This window comes from Rhopilema esculentum, chromosome 11, assembly GCF_057945365.1.
Source record: "Rhopilema esculentum isolate cy_ngs chromosome 11, ASM5794536v1, whole genome shotgun sequence".
Classification (NCBI taxonomy): domain Eukaryota; kingdom Metazoa; phylum Cnidaria; class Scyphozoa; order Rhizostomeae; family Rhizostomatidae; genus Rhopilema; species Rhopilema esculentum.
The window spans coordinates 3021062-3039451 of NC_142825.1; the positions used below are offsets into that span (position 1 = coordinate 3021062).

Here is an 18390-nt window from a genome sequence, read left to right on the forward strand (position 1 = left end):
ATGTGACCATCCGATAAAAAATCTAAATTGAAACTTAAAGGCTCTTGCTCAACCAGCATGCTTTGCGAGTATGATTCAAAGAACTGGCCTAATATCGTACTTCATGGAAACACCAAACAGTCAATTTCTCAAGACAACTGCCGCTAAGCATACCAGTTGCGCAAGAGCCTTAAAGTTTAATTGCTACCTTAATTCCTAATATTGTTAATTTTGAAACATAGGTTTTGAATTTTTGATCGGGTTCATTTGTTAATTAAGACAAATATAATTTCTGGACAATTTCTGTCTACAATTCTGGACATGGAATATGAGGTTTTGCAGCCCAGCACAAGCCACTCCGCAGTCCAATGTCGATTTGAATGCCATATATGCATAGGCTCAACTTTGGATAGGGAGAAATCGTGAGAAGTGATACTATGCATTAATGCTACCCTGCATGTGTTAGGCGGTGATATCAACAGCCATCCACAGGATTGTAGGAACATTCAAAGCTTTTTCTAACGAAAATAAAGCTTCAGTGAGTATTGCTTCATAATCTGAGTTCATAACGCTCTGTTTTCCTTGACAGTGTGTCTTATTGGAATATTAGTCGCTGTGATATCATCACTCATTGCTTTACTAATGATGGGGTGAGACACCGAGAAAACGACAGCAATTTGGTCAACTGGATGGAGTTAAGGAGTTACTAAAGATTCTTCTGCAGTCAACCTCGATTCTTTATACCAGTCGTTATTCATACCCTGTCTCAAATTGAACATTCTGAATGTGTCCTTGAGCTGAGAATTTACGGACGCCCTATTCCCATGCTGCAAATGCCAGTGGCCTCTCTCTTCCATTTTGCTCGTTTAGGTACATCAAAAACGTACGTACGCTGAAGGGGGTTACGTTCTGTGAAAGCAAGCTATCTCATACCTGAGGAGTAGGGTACAAGAGACAAGTTGCATAAATTCTCAAAATAACTTTATATCTTACTTTCTCAAATCATACCTTACATCTTTAGATCCCAAAATAATCTTGAGTGAACAAGCAGGACAAAATTAATTTTATAAATTGTGAAAAATATAAAGGATATGCTTCAAGATTCAGGTAAGATTTTGAATATCCCTTGTCCCCCCCCCCCCCTCCCCAACTCCTCTCGTATGCGATGGATAGTGATTTTCCAATGCAATTTTTTTTTAATCTGCATGCAATTACACGATTATTGGGCACAACGACTTTATGGATGCCCTTTTTTGCTGATCTTTTACATTAAGCAATCACATATGCTTGCTTTGCTGAAATAGAGTGCAATTCGAAAATAAACAGATTATTTATAAACAATGTAACACATCCCTTTGCTTACCTATACCAAGTGTACCTGAAAACGCACCTTCATTTAATGACATGACTTGTTATTTTTCCACAAAATTTGAATATTTAATATGCAGCTCATTGATTTTACTGCAGAACAACGGAGTTGAATGCCTTCATTGTTTGAACATTTATGTATTCCATCCTCTTCTAAGGCCCCATCTCAGGACTGGAGGATTTTATTTATATCTAGGCGTTAAATAGCAGATTTATCTCATCGTCAGTTTTGTGTCACAGAAATACGAGCTAACACACACCCAGAGTTGTCTAATAAGCCTTTGTACCACCCTTCTAGGATACGCCCCTTTATGGCAAAAAATCTGACAGATAAATCAAACACAAAAGGTGAATTAGCAGATTTAGTATATTTTTGTTACTTGCTAAGGAGTTTTTTGTGAGCGTCTAAAAAATCCACTTCTTATCCGTGCCAATGTAACTTCGAGCTTTTTGTTTTGGTCTGCGATAACGCCTATTTCGAATACAACATAATAGATATTTTTCACTCATTCACGCTGGCAGCCTACCCAGATTAACCCTATTTTGACTTCAGGAAGGACAGTTCTCTCCTGCACAACAAATGAAAATGGAGGTGGGGTTGCTGTTCATTGAGTTCAAAAGCAACTTCCTTCTTTTAAACCCTTGTTTTGAATTGCTGCAATTAAATAGGACAAATTAAGGGGCAATAGTCAAGAATTTGGAGAAACCCTCTTGCTATTTGCGTTTTTTGCAAATAACCACAAATTATGGATGTCGAAACGCTTTTATCTTTAATCAAATCTACTTAATTTCTCTTTTGCTGCCAATCAGATATTTTTATGAATTCTTCTACTAAATACAAATGCTGAATGAAAACTTGATTAAGTCTTTTAAGCCTATCACTTGCTTGTCTGCATTAAGAATTTTCGACAGATCAAATTAGCTAGAAATGCTTATGACAAATGATAGAAGTAAAAATGCACTTTTTTGTCCTTTTTGCCTTCTTTACTGTTGTGTAAAAGTGACTATTTTGCTTTTTTAAAAAATGTTGCGTAGCCTCGTTATAATTTAATATCAAATTCTAACAATTTCAAAATAAAGGCACTGTAATTTATCACCTAATTCTAGAAAACACGTCTCGTCCGGTTCTCAGTAATATCATTATCACAAGGGGTGGAATTTACAAATTTCCACGCCAAAACTGACGTTAAACCCCTTTGACAGTTTCTTCTATACGTGTTCCTTTGGTTATAAATCTACGCGACATATTGGAAATTAATACTATAAGAAGTAACAAACTTGTTTTCAGCAAAATACTCAATTTTCTCGTTCCTTGAAGCATTTTTTACAAGATTTATGCAAATCTTCGGGAAACATATATACTCTGATGAACCTATGGACACATTTTTGCGACACTGGGGCGGTACCAGCAGCTCTAAGAGTCTGTTTCTTCACGAGGGGAAGGGGGAGGGGGAGGGGAGAGAGGGGAACATCTTTCAATGGAAAGGACTACATTCCCTTAGCTCATAAGCTACCTATCTGGTATCGCCCCTGCTGCAACAATTAACAATCAAACATTTGCAAAATTACTTCTCAACATATTTACAAATCATTTTTCTAATTTACAAATTTTTACAAAAATTTATACAAACTATAAAAGGAAAATTCAAAACCTGGGTATTGAGTATGACAGTAATTAGAACTGACCTTAAAAGTGTGTATACAAGAAAAATTCTCCTGTTTCATGCTTTCCATCAGCTTCTGTTTCATTTTTACACTGAGTACCATCCATGCTGAAACTACCCTCTCTAACAATAATCTCAGTTCGTAGTCTTTGAATTTTTAGTTGTTCCGTCATGAACTTTTGTTTGCTCACAAAGTCATCATCTCAAACGCAACTACTTCTGACAACTCATTGAAAGCATCTCTTGCATCGAGTAGAGAGGCGAGTTCAAGCAAATGTCTTGCAAATCCTTTATGGTTGAGGACTTCATTGGAAATAGAGGGGGATGCTGATGGATAATACGATGCACCCTAAAATTGAACAAAGATAGAAGTATTACTAAATATTACTGTTAATAGATATTCTGCAACAAAAAAAGGCTTTTGTTAAATTGCAGATTTGATAATTATGTTTTCCTATATCCATGCTTTGGTTTGTACAAAAGAAAGGCCGTAAGTTGCCATCACCAGGCAACCGCATAGGACGGAAGCGACTTAGTACCGTCCTCTTCTGCACACCAAAATCTATAGTGCAAACCATAAAACTTTATATAACAGACTGGCACAAAATAACCCTCTTTACCTATATTTATTACCTATGGTGTTTCAACTTTTATTTTGGCTGCAACAAAAAACAAGATTTATCCCCAATATCTTAGAAATTTTTACTGGCAAAACCGTGACTTTGTGAATTGACTTGGAAAACTTTTGAAAAGGAAAGCAAATGGCCCATGAAGATGGTTCCAAGAAAAATTCTGAGTTGCAAACCTTTAAAATCTATAATTCGCTTTAAACAAAAGCTTATCAAGGTTTTATTGAGAATTCACCACCAATGGAAGTAGATCAATTAAAAATAGTTGAAAATGTAAAACGAGCCTGCCTACCTTGAAGTCTTTGTGCAGCCGTAGAGATTGAAAACAAAAGATAAATTTGAGTAAAATGAGACGAAGAAATTCATCACCAAGAAACTGTTCGTAGGCGAAATCTAGAAAGATTTTGGAAATAAACAAGACTTAGATGTAAGGACGAGAAGCTCGAAATATCTAACTAAAACATTCTTGGCTTGCCAAAACTGTAATAGGCTCATTCAAAAATACCATTAAGAAATGTTTGTAAAAAAAATCGAAGTCAATTCATCAAAAGGTTAAAGATGTTTTATGAAGCAAACAGACTTCAGTTTTAACAATTTTTCAAAAGTTCTATCTTAATTTTGGAGCTTGGGCTTTTTGAAGATGCTTTCTTCTTATTCTAGTCATTGAAGGTGTAAAGAAGTTATTTGAGGCAAAGGCAATGACTATAACAATATTGTTGATAATTGAAAAGCAAATTTTCCTTGTTTATCTCATTCCATTTGACAGTTAAAGGGACAGTCCCATGAAGTAGCTGATCCCCTTTTGCTTGTGGGTAGACTACCCAGAGGTAGCCAAAAACATACAAAATATCAAAGAAATACAGCGTTATTAAATCTAAAAACATTCAAAGCAAACATACCTATCTCCTTTAAAAGAGAATAGAGAATCTCGAGGATTTCCGAAAATATTTTATCTAAGAAACTTTGGCATTTGTTCCAGATTTCCAGACGTAAGTTTTTTGCATTACAAATGGTGCAGAACGCCAAAAGGGGGTCGTGAAGAAACAGGGTGAACAGCCCACCGTTCTTTTGATCTGTAAAAAGAAAACATTTTTTTGGTCATTGCATGAAATCAGCTTTCCCATTCGTCACTTAACTCATACTTTAAGCATTGTAGAAATTCTTCCCAAATTGTGATAATATCACCTAGCCATTTGATGGACAGATATATAAAACCAATCAACGAAAACAAACGAACAAGATAAAGGTCTCTAGCACTTATACCCAGACAGAGGAGAGGGGGGCAGGCTCCATTAAAAGAGCAATTAAAACAATTACCAGAATCTACTAAATCTTTCGTAACTATCATTTATTTTGATTTCTTGTAGGCATATGAAATTTTTTACATGCTTGGAGAAAATTCGTCATGGATAAGAAACTATAGTCTGGATTTCAGACGGACCTCTTTGATAATTACAAAAGGCAAATGTAAACGGTACTCTTACGAAAAAGGCACTTTGACCTCCGTTGCCCCTCCTATCAAAGGGCAAGAGAAACTGTTGACTCCCTCCCCCACCCGCCCCCGCCTGCCCCCCTGACAGCGTCTTTTCTTGTACTTTCAACTCCTGAAACTCCTCGATAACAGGGGTCTGATATGACGTAAGGGGAGGGGCACTTTGCTTTTATTGCCGTAAGGGGAGGGGGCACCAGCAGCACAGAACACCAGGGTTCCAGGCCAAAGCTCAGTTGATATAACTAAAATCAATGAAGGAATTATGATTAGGATAAGTCCTACCTGAAAATGCCTCAGCTGTTTCTATAGGTGACATCAAGCACACAACAGGCTGCCCAAAAAGCTTAGGAATATGTCTAAAGGCTATGCTGTTTGGACTGTCCACGATAAGCATTAATGGTTTTCTGGTAAACGGCATCACATCTTCAGGGTACAGACTAGAACAGAATTGCGTTACAATATTAACCAAAACTGAAACATGGCAGCTGGAAAATTAGCCAGTGATCTACACAGGGAAAATATATGAAAGAACAACAAACGGTTGTGACATAAAAATACTTAATTCTTGTCAAAAACATAATAAACCCTACTTCCAGGAATATAATAACCAGGTATAAGAACAACCGTTGAGAAAATAGCTTAGCCATGTTCAATACACCAAGTTGTGTAAAGCTCTGCCTATAATCACTTCATGACAACATGGTAAACAGGTATTTTAATTACTTAATCCTTGTATTTATATTTTGCTGAAAACCCTAGGAAAGATAAAATTAATTGGCCTATTTTGCAATTTGCTTCCCATCTCTTCAACAAAGTTTTGTTCCCTCTAAGAGTCCATAACAAATGCGATTTTCAAGCACCACAGTCTCGAACTAAGCCTTTTTAAGGAAAGTGTCTTTTTGGGGGGTACAAGGCATTTTAATGAATAGAAAAACATTTTAGCTCTCAAATACAACAGAACAGGCTGGTGGAGTAGTTTTCGCCTAGAGTGAGCTAAGAATATGACCTCCAGCAAAACATGATGTCCGAATTCCTAGTGTTCGCCGAAAACATGAGGTACAGCAAAACGAAGCCTACCAATTGCTTTCTTTGATCCTTCCACTTCTTTTTGTTGGGGTGGACTTTGCTTTCTTGGTGCAGACGCCCCCAGTTTCATAGAAACCTAGGATTGGAAAAAGATTGAAGGATAACCTTCTACAACGAGGCTGTTCTGTAGTTTTTGAAGGAGGCTAGTGATACTTTATGCTAAAGGCGTCAACCCCAGTTCATTGGTCAACCCTAAAATGAAACAAAAGATCCCCAGAAAAAGAAAGATAAAATTTACCGTGACTTGTATTATTTCTCTGTTTTGTAATAGAGCTTGAAGAAATTTCTATCTGAACATATACAAATGAGAATTACCTTCCTCCTGGCCACTTTTGGCATCGAATGTGGCATCAGCAGAAATATAAAGGAGCATGATGCTGTTGCCAGGAAGATCCTAAAACACGAAGCCAACTGTGTAAGGTATGACAAAATACCCAACAGAGACAATTATAGGATGGTTGCCAACAAATTGGAAGTACCACGCTTAAAGCATTTGGACTGAACAATTTTAAAGGTGATTCATCGTTGTTCAAACAGTTTTGAAGTTGTAATGCTTTTCGCACAGCCTTTGCTCAGTCGATATTTCTTTGTCCAAACAACTTGGTACTAGAACACTTATCTTAAATACGAAGGGGGTTGTCTGTGGGCACATTTGCCGTGCAAGACAGCCAGTTCCTTGCATATGTTAAGGCAAGATAGAAAACTGGACGAGTGGAGTGCTTAACAATTTCTTAAAATTTAAAGAGCTTTCTGTCTGATCTTCTGCTTATTTTATTAAAAGAATATATTGTTAAGGATCAAAAGTAAATAAAAAAAAGGTTTAAGCCATTTTTGAAAAATATAAATCATGAAATGTGATGAACAGTTTTGCACCCCAAACAAATATGAGCTTCTTAAATGACCCCTCTTCAGTTAAAGTTTAAATTTTCTTATTTGGAGTTCTCATAGCAGTTCAAATTCAATTACCGTAAATCCTCGAATTGGCCCCCCTCAAAAAAGCCCCCCTCGAATAGGCCCCCATCTTAGAACTACAAATTATCAATAAGCCCCCCCCCCTCGAATAAGCCCCCACTGCTACCATAAACTCTCAAATTGGACCCCTCAATTTGATGATTTTTGCCATCTGAGGTTGCCTACGGCGTTTTATTGAATTACCACAACAAATTCATACTTTTAGTAGTAATAATTAAATGCTCATAAAGAAAATCCTACTAAAATAAGCGAGGTCTTTTAATAATGTCTTCTCAATGTTTACAATAATTTTGTAAGCCCCCCCCCTCGTAAGAGCCCCCTCGAATAAGCCCCCATCCAAAAATATCAAAAACAAAGAAGCTCCCGGCGGGCTAATTCGAGAAATTACGGTATACCAGCCTTATTATTCATAGCTCAAGTTTCAGTTGAACTTTTCCTTGTTTCTGCATATTTATCTTTCTTATCTAAATTCATCCTTTAAAATAACTGGTTAGTGATTATCCAGCCATAAACGAACTAAATATTTGGTTATGGTAAGGTAAAAAGATAAACAACAAACCTTGAAAGCAGCACCTAGGAAAGTTATCAGCTGGCCGAAAGAAGGTTTGTAAAGAAGATATTTGTGGGGATTGTCCCTTATTTTATCTTTGTCATCTACCTAAAATGAAACCAAAGATTTCCATTTCCTCGTATAGAAAGATTAAAACATGGAGACAATTTCTGGAATTTTAAGTGGCACAGTGCATCACGAAAAAAGGCTGCTGGAATACTGGTAAAGAGCTGAAAAGATCTTAAGAATGGCGATTAGGAAAATATATTCTTCTTTTGATTGTGAAATTGAGAAATGTTAAATACTGGACACAGATAATGAGAAAAAAATTACAAACAGATACCAGACAGCATAACGATATAGTTCAAAGTCTGCCACATTCCATCCATTCAAAGTTGGAACAAAATTACTTTAATAATTGAGATATCAGCGTCTAACTGGGGGAAGGGTTCAAATCTCAACACAGTCGGTCTATAGTTGTAACCTAACTCTAACAGCCCCCGCAAACACCTCAAGAGAACACCCCTCTTGGCCAGGGCCTCCGACGATGGTGGGCCACTCAGGGGGCCATGGACCTCCCACTTTTCTGTAAAACAATAGATTTTTGTTATGGTTGTTAAATTTTTTCTTGCCCTCTCCTCCCCCCCCCCCCCCCCCCTCCATTCGAACCTGTATCGGGGCCCATGTATTGCAGTATTGCAATAATAAGAGTATTGCAACCAGAAATTAAAACTGGAATTTTCTTAAGAACAATTACTTTGGGCCCCATCCTTAGTTATGTCTATCGATGTAAAAATAGCCATCAACTTTTTCACTGCATTAAGTGGTGGTTCATCAATAGAAACAAAGATATGAGTTAATTTTCCTATCTCTACTGGCGTTACCCGTACCGGCTCAGAAACAGGCCCACTGCTTGAGACCTTCATGGAGTAGCTTTGCAAACTGCTAGGCTCTCTTTCAACGCATTGCAAAAATCGAAACATGTCAAGGGTGAGTTCACTGAATTTGGTCTGAAAAACAATTAATCTAACATTAGTTGCAATTACCTAAAATAAAATAAGCTTATCTTTAATTTTTTTAAAATCAAAGATACATTATTTCCATGCAAAACATAGCTGAAAATAGAAATGAACAACAGGGACGGATTTACCAGGGGGTGTAGGGGGTGCGACACCCCCATATTTTGTGTCCTTCGGCAACTTTTGCTCCCAATCGGTAAACATTATTTTTCGGTATTCAGCAGTAATCGATTAACGCCAAGATTTTATTTTATCTTCTCTATCGAAAAATTAAAAACAGAATTTGAAGGGTGTGGCGCCAAAGTCCAATTATCATCGAATCATGTTACCCTTGGCGCTTTAATCCGTCCCCGAAGAACAGCTTCTATATAAAGCAACATCATATGCCAATAAAGCAACAAACAGATTGTTAAGGAAATAATAATAATGCTTTACTAATTTCAAATGTCAGACTTTGTCTAATACACAGCATTTCAACTTCACATCCCTTACAAAAACCAAGGTTATGCCAGTGAAGGCTACATTTCTCATTTGGGAACTGCGTAAGAAAGAACGACAAAGAAAATATCTATCAATTAAGTAACTTGCATACTTGTTTCTCACAATTTCCAACGATGATAACTTCTTTTAACTTCATGGCTGGTGACTCTGTAGCAAAAGTACCCGGGATTCTCTGGGAAATAAACAAGGAAGTATAGTGTAGAGAAAAAGGAGTGTCGCAAGAAAAGGGTTTTACATAGGGGATGTGTCAGAAAAAAATTCAAGAGCCGTGGTCCAGCTTTTAGAATACCCTCATGTTATAATCTGATTTTGCAGGGCTTTACAAAAATGGTTCGTTTCATTTACTCTGATGAAGCCCTGTATGCCGGGGCGAAATATTAGTATACTCTTTAAATTTAATTTATTTTGAAAATTTTATTTCGTGACATTGGATTCTCGTCGTCGTATTGCTTTGTTCCTGTATATCTTTCATTTTAAATCTCATTGCAAGATTCACAGAATCCGGCGGACAGCCTATCCTGCGGTTCTTCCTTCTCACACTTTACAAAAATGCTTTTATCAAAATCTGCACTGAGAAAAATATATAAAAACTGGGGAAAAACCAAAAGGAGCAATTTTCCAGGGCTGTAAAAATCTTCCTACATTGAAGGGCTCCATTGCAATGCCACAGTTCCGATTAAAACAGCGAAAAATGCCTTGATAATTAAAGTTCATCTGCTGCACCATCCATACATAACGCACAACATGGAAATGCGAAAATTCAAGGGTTATATAAAGTTGAAACGAAAAAATGTGCATAATTGTGCAAAATTAAAAAAACTGTAAAAGATAAAAAGCCTACGATTGAACATGACTCAGGTTCGAACTACTCTATTACCACTACAGAATTTCCTGAATTGAAACATGAAAAATGTCTGAATAACGGAGGTATCATTCAAGTTATATCACACACCTCAAATACGACACGGTGTTTGATTCTTACAGGTGTCAGATCTTCTTCCAGCACTGTTAAAACATTATCAGCCTGTGAAGAAACAGAGGGCTGTTTAAATGCAAAGCAAAATCGTGAAATAAGATAAAGAAAAACAAAGAAAACAATCAAACACGCTTTTCTTTCTCTCGCGATACTTTCGATCCATACACGGATTAAAAATTTTCTGCTTACCTATGGACATTATTTGACGTTTATACTCTGAGGACTGTCCGGCAAAAAGTACTTTAGTATTTTGATATGTTTACGCTCTTTCGTGTTATTTTCAAATTTAACGGTTCCAAAGGTATAAAGGAATTTAGGACAAACCGGGATACAGTGATGAAAACAATTTTATTGCGGCCTTACTACGCATTAGATTTCAGTTCTCTCAACAGTTTATTCATCATCATTTGTTCCATTTTTGATGCATTTTCCAGCAAAATTATAAACAAGATTTTAAAATTGCAATCAAAGACTAGCGATAAAAAGTGGAGAAAGTGAAGAATATACAATGAAGGCTTTAATTTTCACAATACATGCTCCCTTCGATCAATCAGAGTTAACAACAACTTAACAACTTAAAAACTAAACACTTAACAACCTTATTCCTGTTTTCATGAAAGACTATTTTGTACCCACACAACAGGTCATAACCTTCGACTCAAAATCCCCTTGACATTCCAAAAGCAAGAATTACGAATAATGGTCTCAGATCATTAAGTTTCCAAGGGCCTAAAATCTGGAATTCACTTCCAGTATCAAAATAGACATCACAAAATTCTAGACAATCCAAGATTTTATCAAAACTTGGTTCCTTGAAAACAACGCGCTCCACTGTACGTTCACTTTTGTTAAAACTAACATTAAATAATCTATACAATTCAAAGTATGGTCTATTTACAAAGCGACATATCGAACGGTAAGCTCTTACCAAGTTAAAACGGAGAACTATTGTTCTGTGTTTTATCTTGCCCCAGCAGAGGCCCATACCATCGCAGAAGCCCAAACCCTCACAGGGGCCCATACCCTCACAGGGGCCCACACCCTCACAGGGGCCCATACCATCGCAGAAGCCCACACCCTCACAGGGGCCCATACCATCGCAGAAGTCCACACCCTCACAGGGGCCCATACCCTCGTGGAGGTCCATACCTTTTTCATTAACTACCTTTTTCAAAAATCATTGCCCTTGAAAATACTAATCAATTGCTTTTATGACGTCTGAATATGAAATAATACAAGATAAAAGTAAAAAAACCTTCAACATTGATTAATTCCGAGTAATGACTTTTCGTTCAGATACAATACAAACAGCCCTTCTCGAGAACTTTCAGCCAACCATATTTTCAAAACAGATTTCTCGATCAAAAATCAAAACAGAAATCAATTTCTATCCTCTCGGTCACTGGCTTTTTTGGCCAAGGATTTTAAGCGATCCCGTGTGTTGTATGACAAATTATACTTAGATAACTCGGTACATTTATAAACCATAATTAAAAAACACACATACACGATCAAAAATTTTTCTTAGAATTTTTTATCTTGCTTGTGTGTTTTGTAATTAAGGTTTATAAATGTACCGAGTTACCTAAGTATAATTTCTATGCTACTTTAGTGATTTGAATATTATTTTGGAAAGTCAACCAAGAAAATGCGGACAATGCATCAAATTTCACTTTCACAAGACGATCTTACCTCAACAAAAGAAACAATTTCTTTTAACACAAGTTGCCACTCAATGTGATCAGCAGCATTCTCACTGTTTGTATAATCATTGACCAGACGCTTCAGTTCCTACATTGAATTATCAAAAAATGTTAGGCAATTGAAACCAGAAAATAGTTGCGAAAAGATACTGGTATATAGATTGAGTAAACATGCGAAGGTAGCGTGCTTTCATAAATCAAACTTAACATGGGCCTTTGAGTTACAAACATTCTCTTGAAACAAGCAAATTTATTGCTAGTACTTAAAGAAATCATTTGAGGGGCCAAGCCTTTTTCCTAAATAAAGGGTGGTAAAAACCCGAGGTTTCAAATGAGGAAGGTCAACAGGGATAGAAGGAAAACTTGCCCCCTAAAGATTGTGTTAAAAAACCTTGACAAAAGCACAAGATACTATCTTTGTTTTCAAACAAAATACCCTTTTAGAGGTCAGTTGGTATTTATTTCTGGAGACTTGCTCGCTGTACATGAGATTGCCTAGGTGGCAGTTTGAGGAATGTGCTTATCTGCTTGAATTTCTAGCATGCCAGAACATACCTTGTGATAACTCACAAGACAATACTTCCAACGTCTTTAAAATTCTTCCTAACTTTTTAACTTCTAGATGTCTTACTTCCAATGTCACAATCGATTCACAGTTCAAAGTAGTGATCTCCCAGTTATCTTACTGCCTCTAACAAAACCCCACTTATTAACTTCCCTTTAAAATCAATCGTTTCGATTTTAATCAAATAGGCACAACCTAGGAAATTTACAAAAATGACTCAACTTCCAACTTACCTTGGTGAGGTCTCTGATAAGGTTGGTCTCATTCATTAACAGACAGACAACTAAAAATCTTGCATAATACCTCAGCTTTTTAGGAAGCAAGCTTGATCTAAAGCAAAAAAAATGAACAATACAGCGAATTATTTCTAGTGACCAAGAAAAATTTTCAAAACGATGGTGATACTAAAAAATCATAAAAGCATTATCCACTTAGGGAAGTTTAGTATACTTATTAGGAGGAAATTACCACAAAAGTTCCTTGCTGACCCACTTATTTTAAGACAATAAACAATTATTTTCATTGTCATAAAAAAGGCTTAGCCCCCAAGCTAAAGTCTCTTAAAGAGGCTATGCTCAACCTCAAAAACTATCTCCTTCATGTAACAAATAGTTATATCAAAAATCAATAAAATGAACAAAACAGAAATTATCCTGAATAAATAAGATAATTGAAGAAATAACATATGTTTTATAAATGATAACCAACTAATTGATACCCCTGTGAAAACAATTTCCAGTTAAAATTACCTGACAGAGTCCCCTTTTGGAAAATCAAATGACTAGGCACTTTTCCAGTTCCCCATTTCCTCTGCACACTAAGATATTATTTCCCCTACCAGTATCCTCCCACCTTGACACAGCGTAAAAATAGGGCTAGCCTTTTAGATATAAAAAAAACTACCTATTTCGACCTAATTTACTCCTTTTCTCAATTGACCCTGAGTGCTGCCAACAAGATTGCAAATTTCACTTATCCTCTGCCAGTAAAACATATTTTCATGTCCCCTGCCATTTTTACCCACTATCCTCAGTGAAAAAGAAGCTCCTGGGGCTTGTTAAGCCGAAAATTCACTCCGGAAAATGATCCGCGAATTGAATCAGATTTCCTGTTGCGCACACGCTCTGGATGCGATAATGATCACATGACTGATCCGCGACGGATCGAAAAAAAAGTTGAAATCATTTCAACTTTTTTTTAACCGTTCCGGTACAGTAGTTTTCTTTTGATCAAAATCGAATTAGAACATTTTAAACAATAGAGCACTTGCGTCATGAATACCAATCTGAATCGATCTGCGGATCGAACGGCCTGATCAGAATAACACGATCTGATCCGATTCCCGGATCGTTTTCCAGAGTGGGTTTTCAGCTTTACACATGACTGAGATGCAAATCATTAAAAAACAGTATTCTTTAGCTTTAAATTAAACCATGATAACAGAATGGATTCATATGGATATCTTTCCCTCTTTATGGTAAGATGATTGAAAAAAGGAATATGGAAATGTTGGAAATATTAATGATTCTTACTCTTCATCTTTTCCCCCATGATTGAAATAATTACGAGTTCTAATAGCCGAATAGAACTGAAACGCCTCAAAAAGGTAGTTGGCTTCACTGGTTCTCAGGCTGCAGGAAAAAAGATAAAACCGTATAAAATAAATGATTATACAAGTTGAACAATTAGCAAAAATTAATAGCTAACAATGGTTTCAACCCTAACAGCCCTAAACAACTAAAAACTATATAAATTTAAATAGCAAATAAACCCTATAAAGGTCAATAGATTTGAAAAGAATTTAAGTCAATAAAAAGCCTTCTTAAACAATTTGATAGCAGTATGGAATTGCTTTTAAGTGAGTGTATGCAAAAATGGCCGTGGAAACAGCATTATATAAATCTTTATTTATATTTGACAAAAATAATTTCTGAACCTACTAATAATGATAGTAAAGTTGTCCAATCTTTGATGCAATTTCACCAATCTGCCATCGTTTGAGATTGTAATTTTGGTCCAGTATAGCTCTAAGAAAAAGTTGAAATAATCATCACCAATATTGAAAAGTTAAGAAAAGTAAAAATCAAGGTGCCAAAAAATGAACCCTCTTCTTCTTCACCTTGCAGACTGCCCACTCCATTGACAATAGATAAAAAAGATCATGTTGTATATTTTCAAGAAAGTATGTAAGGAATTTATTCATAGCAAAATGATTGCTCAGTTACCTGTGTTCTTGTTGGAATTTCCACAACTACAAAAAAGAGAACTTATTCACCCTTTCAGGTATGAGTAGCAGGCAAATTTTGGCAACTTGCAAAGCATGTAATTACAAAATAATAAATATTGACATTATGACCTGATCATTACAGAACCCAGAATGTAAGCTCCATTAAAAAATATGTATTTTCTTTCTTTATAATTGATTTCTTTCCAAAGTGGCACATTGTCACAATGTTAATAATGATTAACTTTTGGAAGCTAGATAAAGACAAGAATGAATTTTCTTTTATTTATTTGGCTTATAATGAGAAATCAGCCAAACTTTAAAATTATAAAAACCCTTTCTCAATGAAGGGAGCGCCAAAGTAACTATTCGCTAGAGTGGAATTGTCAGGTAAATGATTCTGGTGCAGCAAGCATACAATAAGCCCAAAACGAGAAACTAAAACTGCTCAAAAATGTGGGTAGAATAATTAGACTGTAATGACTCATGTTTACTTTTTATTTAATGTTTGCTGGATCACATGTTCAGTTTTCATGTTACTTGTTTTGCCTGTGTTCAGTTGCATAAAAAATTCAAAAGTGTTGATAGTTGCTTTGTATCCATGTGAGTTCCCATGAAGAAGTTGTTTCTCTGGCCTATGATGCATATGATCTTGGTTTTTCAAGATGTAAATAGGTTTTGAATAGGATTTTTCAAAAAGAGGAATGTTCACAAAACTCTTTGTCAAGGGTGTAGGGAGTTATAGATTCAAAGGGTGGTTCTGAACATCATTTTGAAATTTAGCATAAATTTTGTTTAGGCCACATTTTGCATGTTTCATAGCTTCAACAGAACAAATAAAACACTGAAATGAAAGTATGTCTTAAATATGTGCATAGACAATTACCTTGGTGTATACATCAAATGCTTTTCCAAAATGAGACTGCCAGTGACTGTGGCAAAATTGGGGCAGATCTCTGCAAAATAAAAAAACAACTTAGAACCATTCATTTCTTAAAAAAAGTACTATGCAAGCTTCAAATTCTCCCACAAAGAGTGCTCTAAGATTAAGTCATCAAAAGCAAGGAATGAAGGAATGGAAACTAGAAAAATGATAAGGGATAAACATCTAGCATTAAAATCACCTTCATAAAGGAAGCATGGATAAGATATAGAGTAGTATCATGTCACCCTGATTGAGTATACCTAGATAAAAACTAAAATTGTTCTATTTTGCCTAAAGTTAGACACTGACAAATCCTTCTGGCTCTTCAGATATGTATATATTTCGAAAGATCAGGTAATTGGTTTCACAAAGTTTTTTGAAAAAACTGCTATACTTCTTTGTTATCTTGAAGTGGATCCACTTGAAGTGGGAATGCTCTGGGCGTTTAACTTGGAGGAGATGAATGTACTTGAATGCTCAAAAAACCCTGCATAATCAATCTTACCTTTTGCAATAATGAGGTACTATTGTATTTTAGATGCCTTGATTAAAGTACTGTCTCCAAAATTTGATATCTCGGAAATGAAAAAGCATTCAAGTCAGCCCCTTTTGCAGAATACTCTAGCAGAGCTGAAGCTACTATGTTGGAGCAGCAAATATTCTGCCGGAACATTTATCTTTTAAGAGATAAATTCTTATGAGAGACCTTCAGTTGTGCTCATAAATTGTAATAGAAGACCTTCAGTAATGCCCAGACCATATATTATTGTTTTGACACAATTATTGTGACAATTTTTTCAGAACATGAATAGAAAGCCTTCTGTCAGTAGTTAGGGTGTGAAATTGTTGTATACAGCGTACTCTTGTCACAAAATTTCTGAAAATTTTCCAGCGCCCCTACTACCAACTGCTCCTTCTTCAAATTTGCTCTGGATTCACCCCTTGCATGCAAGGTCTAGCAAAAGAGGTTGAATCTCATGAACTCATACGCAAATACCAAAACAATATTCTCTTTCGCTCTTGGGTATGTCAAACAGTGTTTCAAAAAAACCAAGTTCTCATTTTTTCTATAAATTTCACAGACTAGAACTTTTTTTTGACTTTGCCTTCCAAAACTTGAAGCGTACTAAGACGTGAAATGTTCAACAAATTTGCCAATTTTATTAATCAAGGCTTCACACCTCATTTTAGCAGGTCTTCCTACAGCTAGTGAAAGTGTTTATATTTTGCAAGTGGGGATGCCTGGGAAGTTTATCTGTTATCTTTAATTCAATTAAAGGGTTAAAGATGAACGCACTTTGTGGCCTAGTGGGAACCAAGTTCAACAGATACCAGATTTTTTTGAAAATTTAATCTTCACAGTTTTCTTTCATAAATTGAAGTCAACTTTGCAAGTCAGCTAGCAATTGGATTTCAAGCTTTTAATCAAATCTGCAACTTAAATTTGCTTACCAAATGCTTTTTTGATTGATTGTTCTTTTACTTACAATCAACTTTTGTTGGTTGGCAAAAGAAGTCAACACGGTTTAGACCTATAGCAAGTAAACAAGATTTTGGAAAAGGGGTTGAAGAGGTTGCATCAGGATCAAAGAGTTCCTTGAACTTCATTACAAGAAAACTGAATTATATGCGCTGCTTACGCTTATATTTTTTTTAGGCCACAAATAATGGAGGTGTGGCTGTTGGCTCAGTTCGGCCTCCCGCAAAGGGAACAAAATTTAAACACTATTTGGGAGGTTTATCAAGTACTTAGTTCATAAAATTGACATTAAACATTCAGTAGGTGTATTCTTTGTATAGGCATATCTTTAGATGTAGTTGCTTTGCCAACTGGACAGGCGGTTTAGAGAGTGTCATGTTATATGTTCAAGAACGTCCATCATGTCAACGCTAAGCAGTAGAAGTAACCATTGACGAAGTCAAGAAAACATGGTACCTTAGTCCTTCAAATAAGCTTGTTGATTTAGCCAAAAGCATGCAAAACTGCTCCACTATTTCCTTATCCTTCTTATTCATCGCCACGCTATCTTTTCCACCCTCGTTCGCCATTTTGATGTAACTCCCGCTCTTTCTACTGCATAATAACAAAGCGTACTTCGCAGAGGTCCAAAATTGCACGCAGTTACCCTGCGGACATTTTCCAAAATAACGTTTTGGAAAAGTGGGTTGGACACTGTTACACATCTAATTTGATTTCCGTAAAAAATGACTTTTTATTCATGAAGTTCTAAGAAACCTGAAGTTTTCTATGCTAAGTCAATGATCACCATGATGATAAAAGCAGAAAAACGTAACAAAATACTATATTAAACACACAGTCATCACACACACACAATAATAGAGTATGAAATATTTCTTAATTTTCTTTTTAAATTCCTCTGCGAAATGGGTATCTGTCCCGAAATTATCCTTTTTTTACATTCCAATTAAAATTTACAATAAAAATTTACTAGTTACACTACCTACAAAATACTTAACGATACTACAAGGACGATGCCACTGGGTGCAAAATACTATGACTACTCCGTAGCATCACGAAAAACTAAGACAAATTACATATGAATTACCAAAGGAAAAACAAAGAACACTACACTCTCTCTCAAATTAGATATCAGGCGAAAAATGTTAGCGCATAACAGCAGACAAGAACTATCCTTTGAAGATGACATAAACTATTCATAACCATTTTTTCTACGTTTAACAAACAAGGTTATGAAACTATAGCCCTGTGGCTGAA

The 18390-nt window shown here is 35.9% G+C and overlaps 2 protein-coding genes across 5 annotated transcripts in view; one reads left to right on the plus strand and one right to left on the minus strand.

The window, feature by feature from the left end:
- The window catches only part of LOC135694105 (protein odr-4 homolog), a 14250-nt gene extending 11942 nt beyond the window's left edge, over positions 1–2308 (plus strand). For both annotated transcript variants that reach the window (XM_065212781.2, XM_089111211.1), the window contains exon 14: positions 569–2308. In XM_065212781.2, the coding sequence (XP_065068853.2) occupies positions 569–633 (65 nt within the window). In that variant the 3' untranslated portion in view covers positions 634–2308. The remainder of the gene's footprint in view (positions 1–568) is intronic.
- On the minus strand, positions 1408–18030 carry LOC135694103 (protein SCAI). Of its 3 annotated transcripts, XM_065212778.2 has the most exons (17): positions 17590–18030; positions 15615–15684; positions 14730–14755; positions 14445–14531; positions 14037–14135; positions 12738–12834; positions 11929–12027; positions 10213–10284; positions 9352–9432; positions 8631–8750; positions 7750–7848; positions 6534–6612; positions 6210–6294; positions 5415–5569; positions 4540–4713; positions 3933–4033; positions 1408–3360 (listed from the first exon to the last, which is right to left on the minus strand). In XM_065212778.2, exons 1-17 carry the CDS (start codon positions 17835–17837, stop codon positions 3199–3201), a joined length of 1854 nt encoding a protein of 617 aa, XP_065068850.2. In that variant the 5' UTR covers positions 17838–18030; the 3' UTR covers positions 1408–3198. The 3 variants fall into 3 exon arrangements, with proteins under 3 accessions (XP_065068850.2, XP_065068851.2, XP_065068852.2); XM_065212779.2 differs by lacking the exon at positions 14730–14755 and having other exon boundaries at positions 17590–18029; XM_065212780.2 differs by lacking the exons at positions 14730–14755; positions 17590–18030 and adding an exon at positions 17106–17582.
- Positions 18031–18390: the final 360 nt, after the last annotated feature.

Excerpts from the sequence above, each read along its gene's own strand:
- LOC135694103 (XM_065212778.2), bottom strand. The coding sequence starts at position 17,837 with ATGTGTAACAGTGTCCAACCCACTTTTCCAAAACGTTATTTTGGAAAA. Across the intron at positions 10,285-11,928 it reads AAATTGTTTCTTTTGTTGAG|GCTGATAATGTTTTAACAGT; the intron begins GTAAGATCGTCT and ends GTTTCTTCACAG. Across the intron at positions 6,295-6,533 it reads CAAAAGTGGCCAGGAGGAAG|GTTTCTATGAAACTGGGGGC; the intron begins GTAATTCTCATT and ends TTCCAATCCTAG.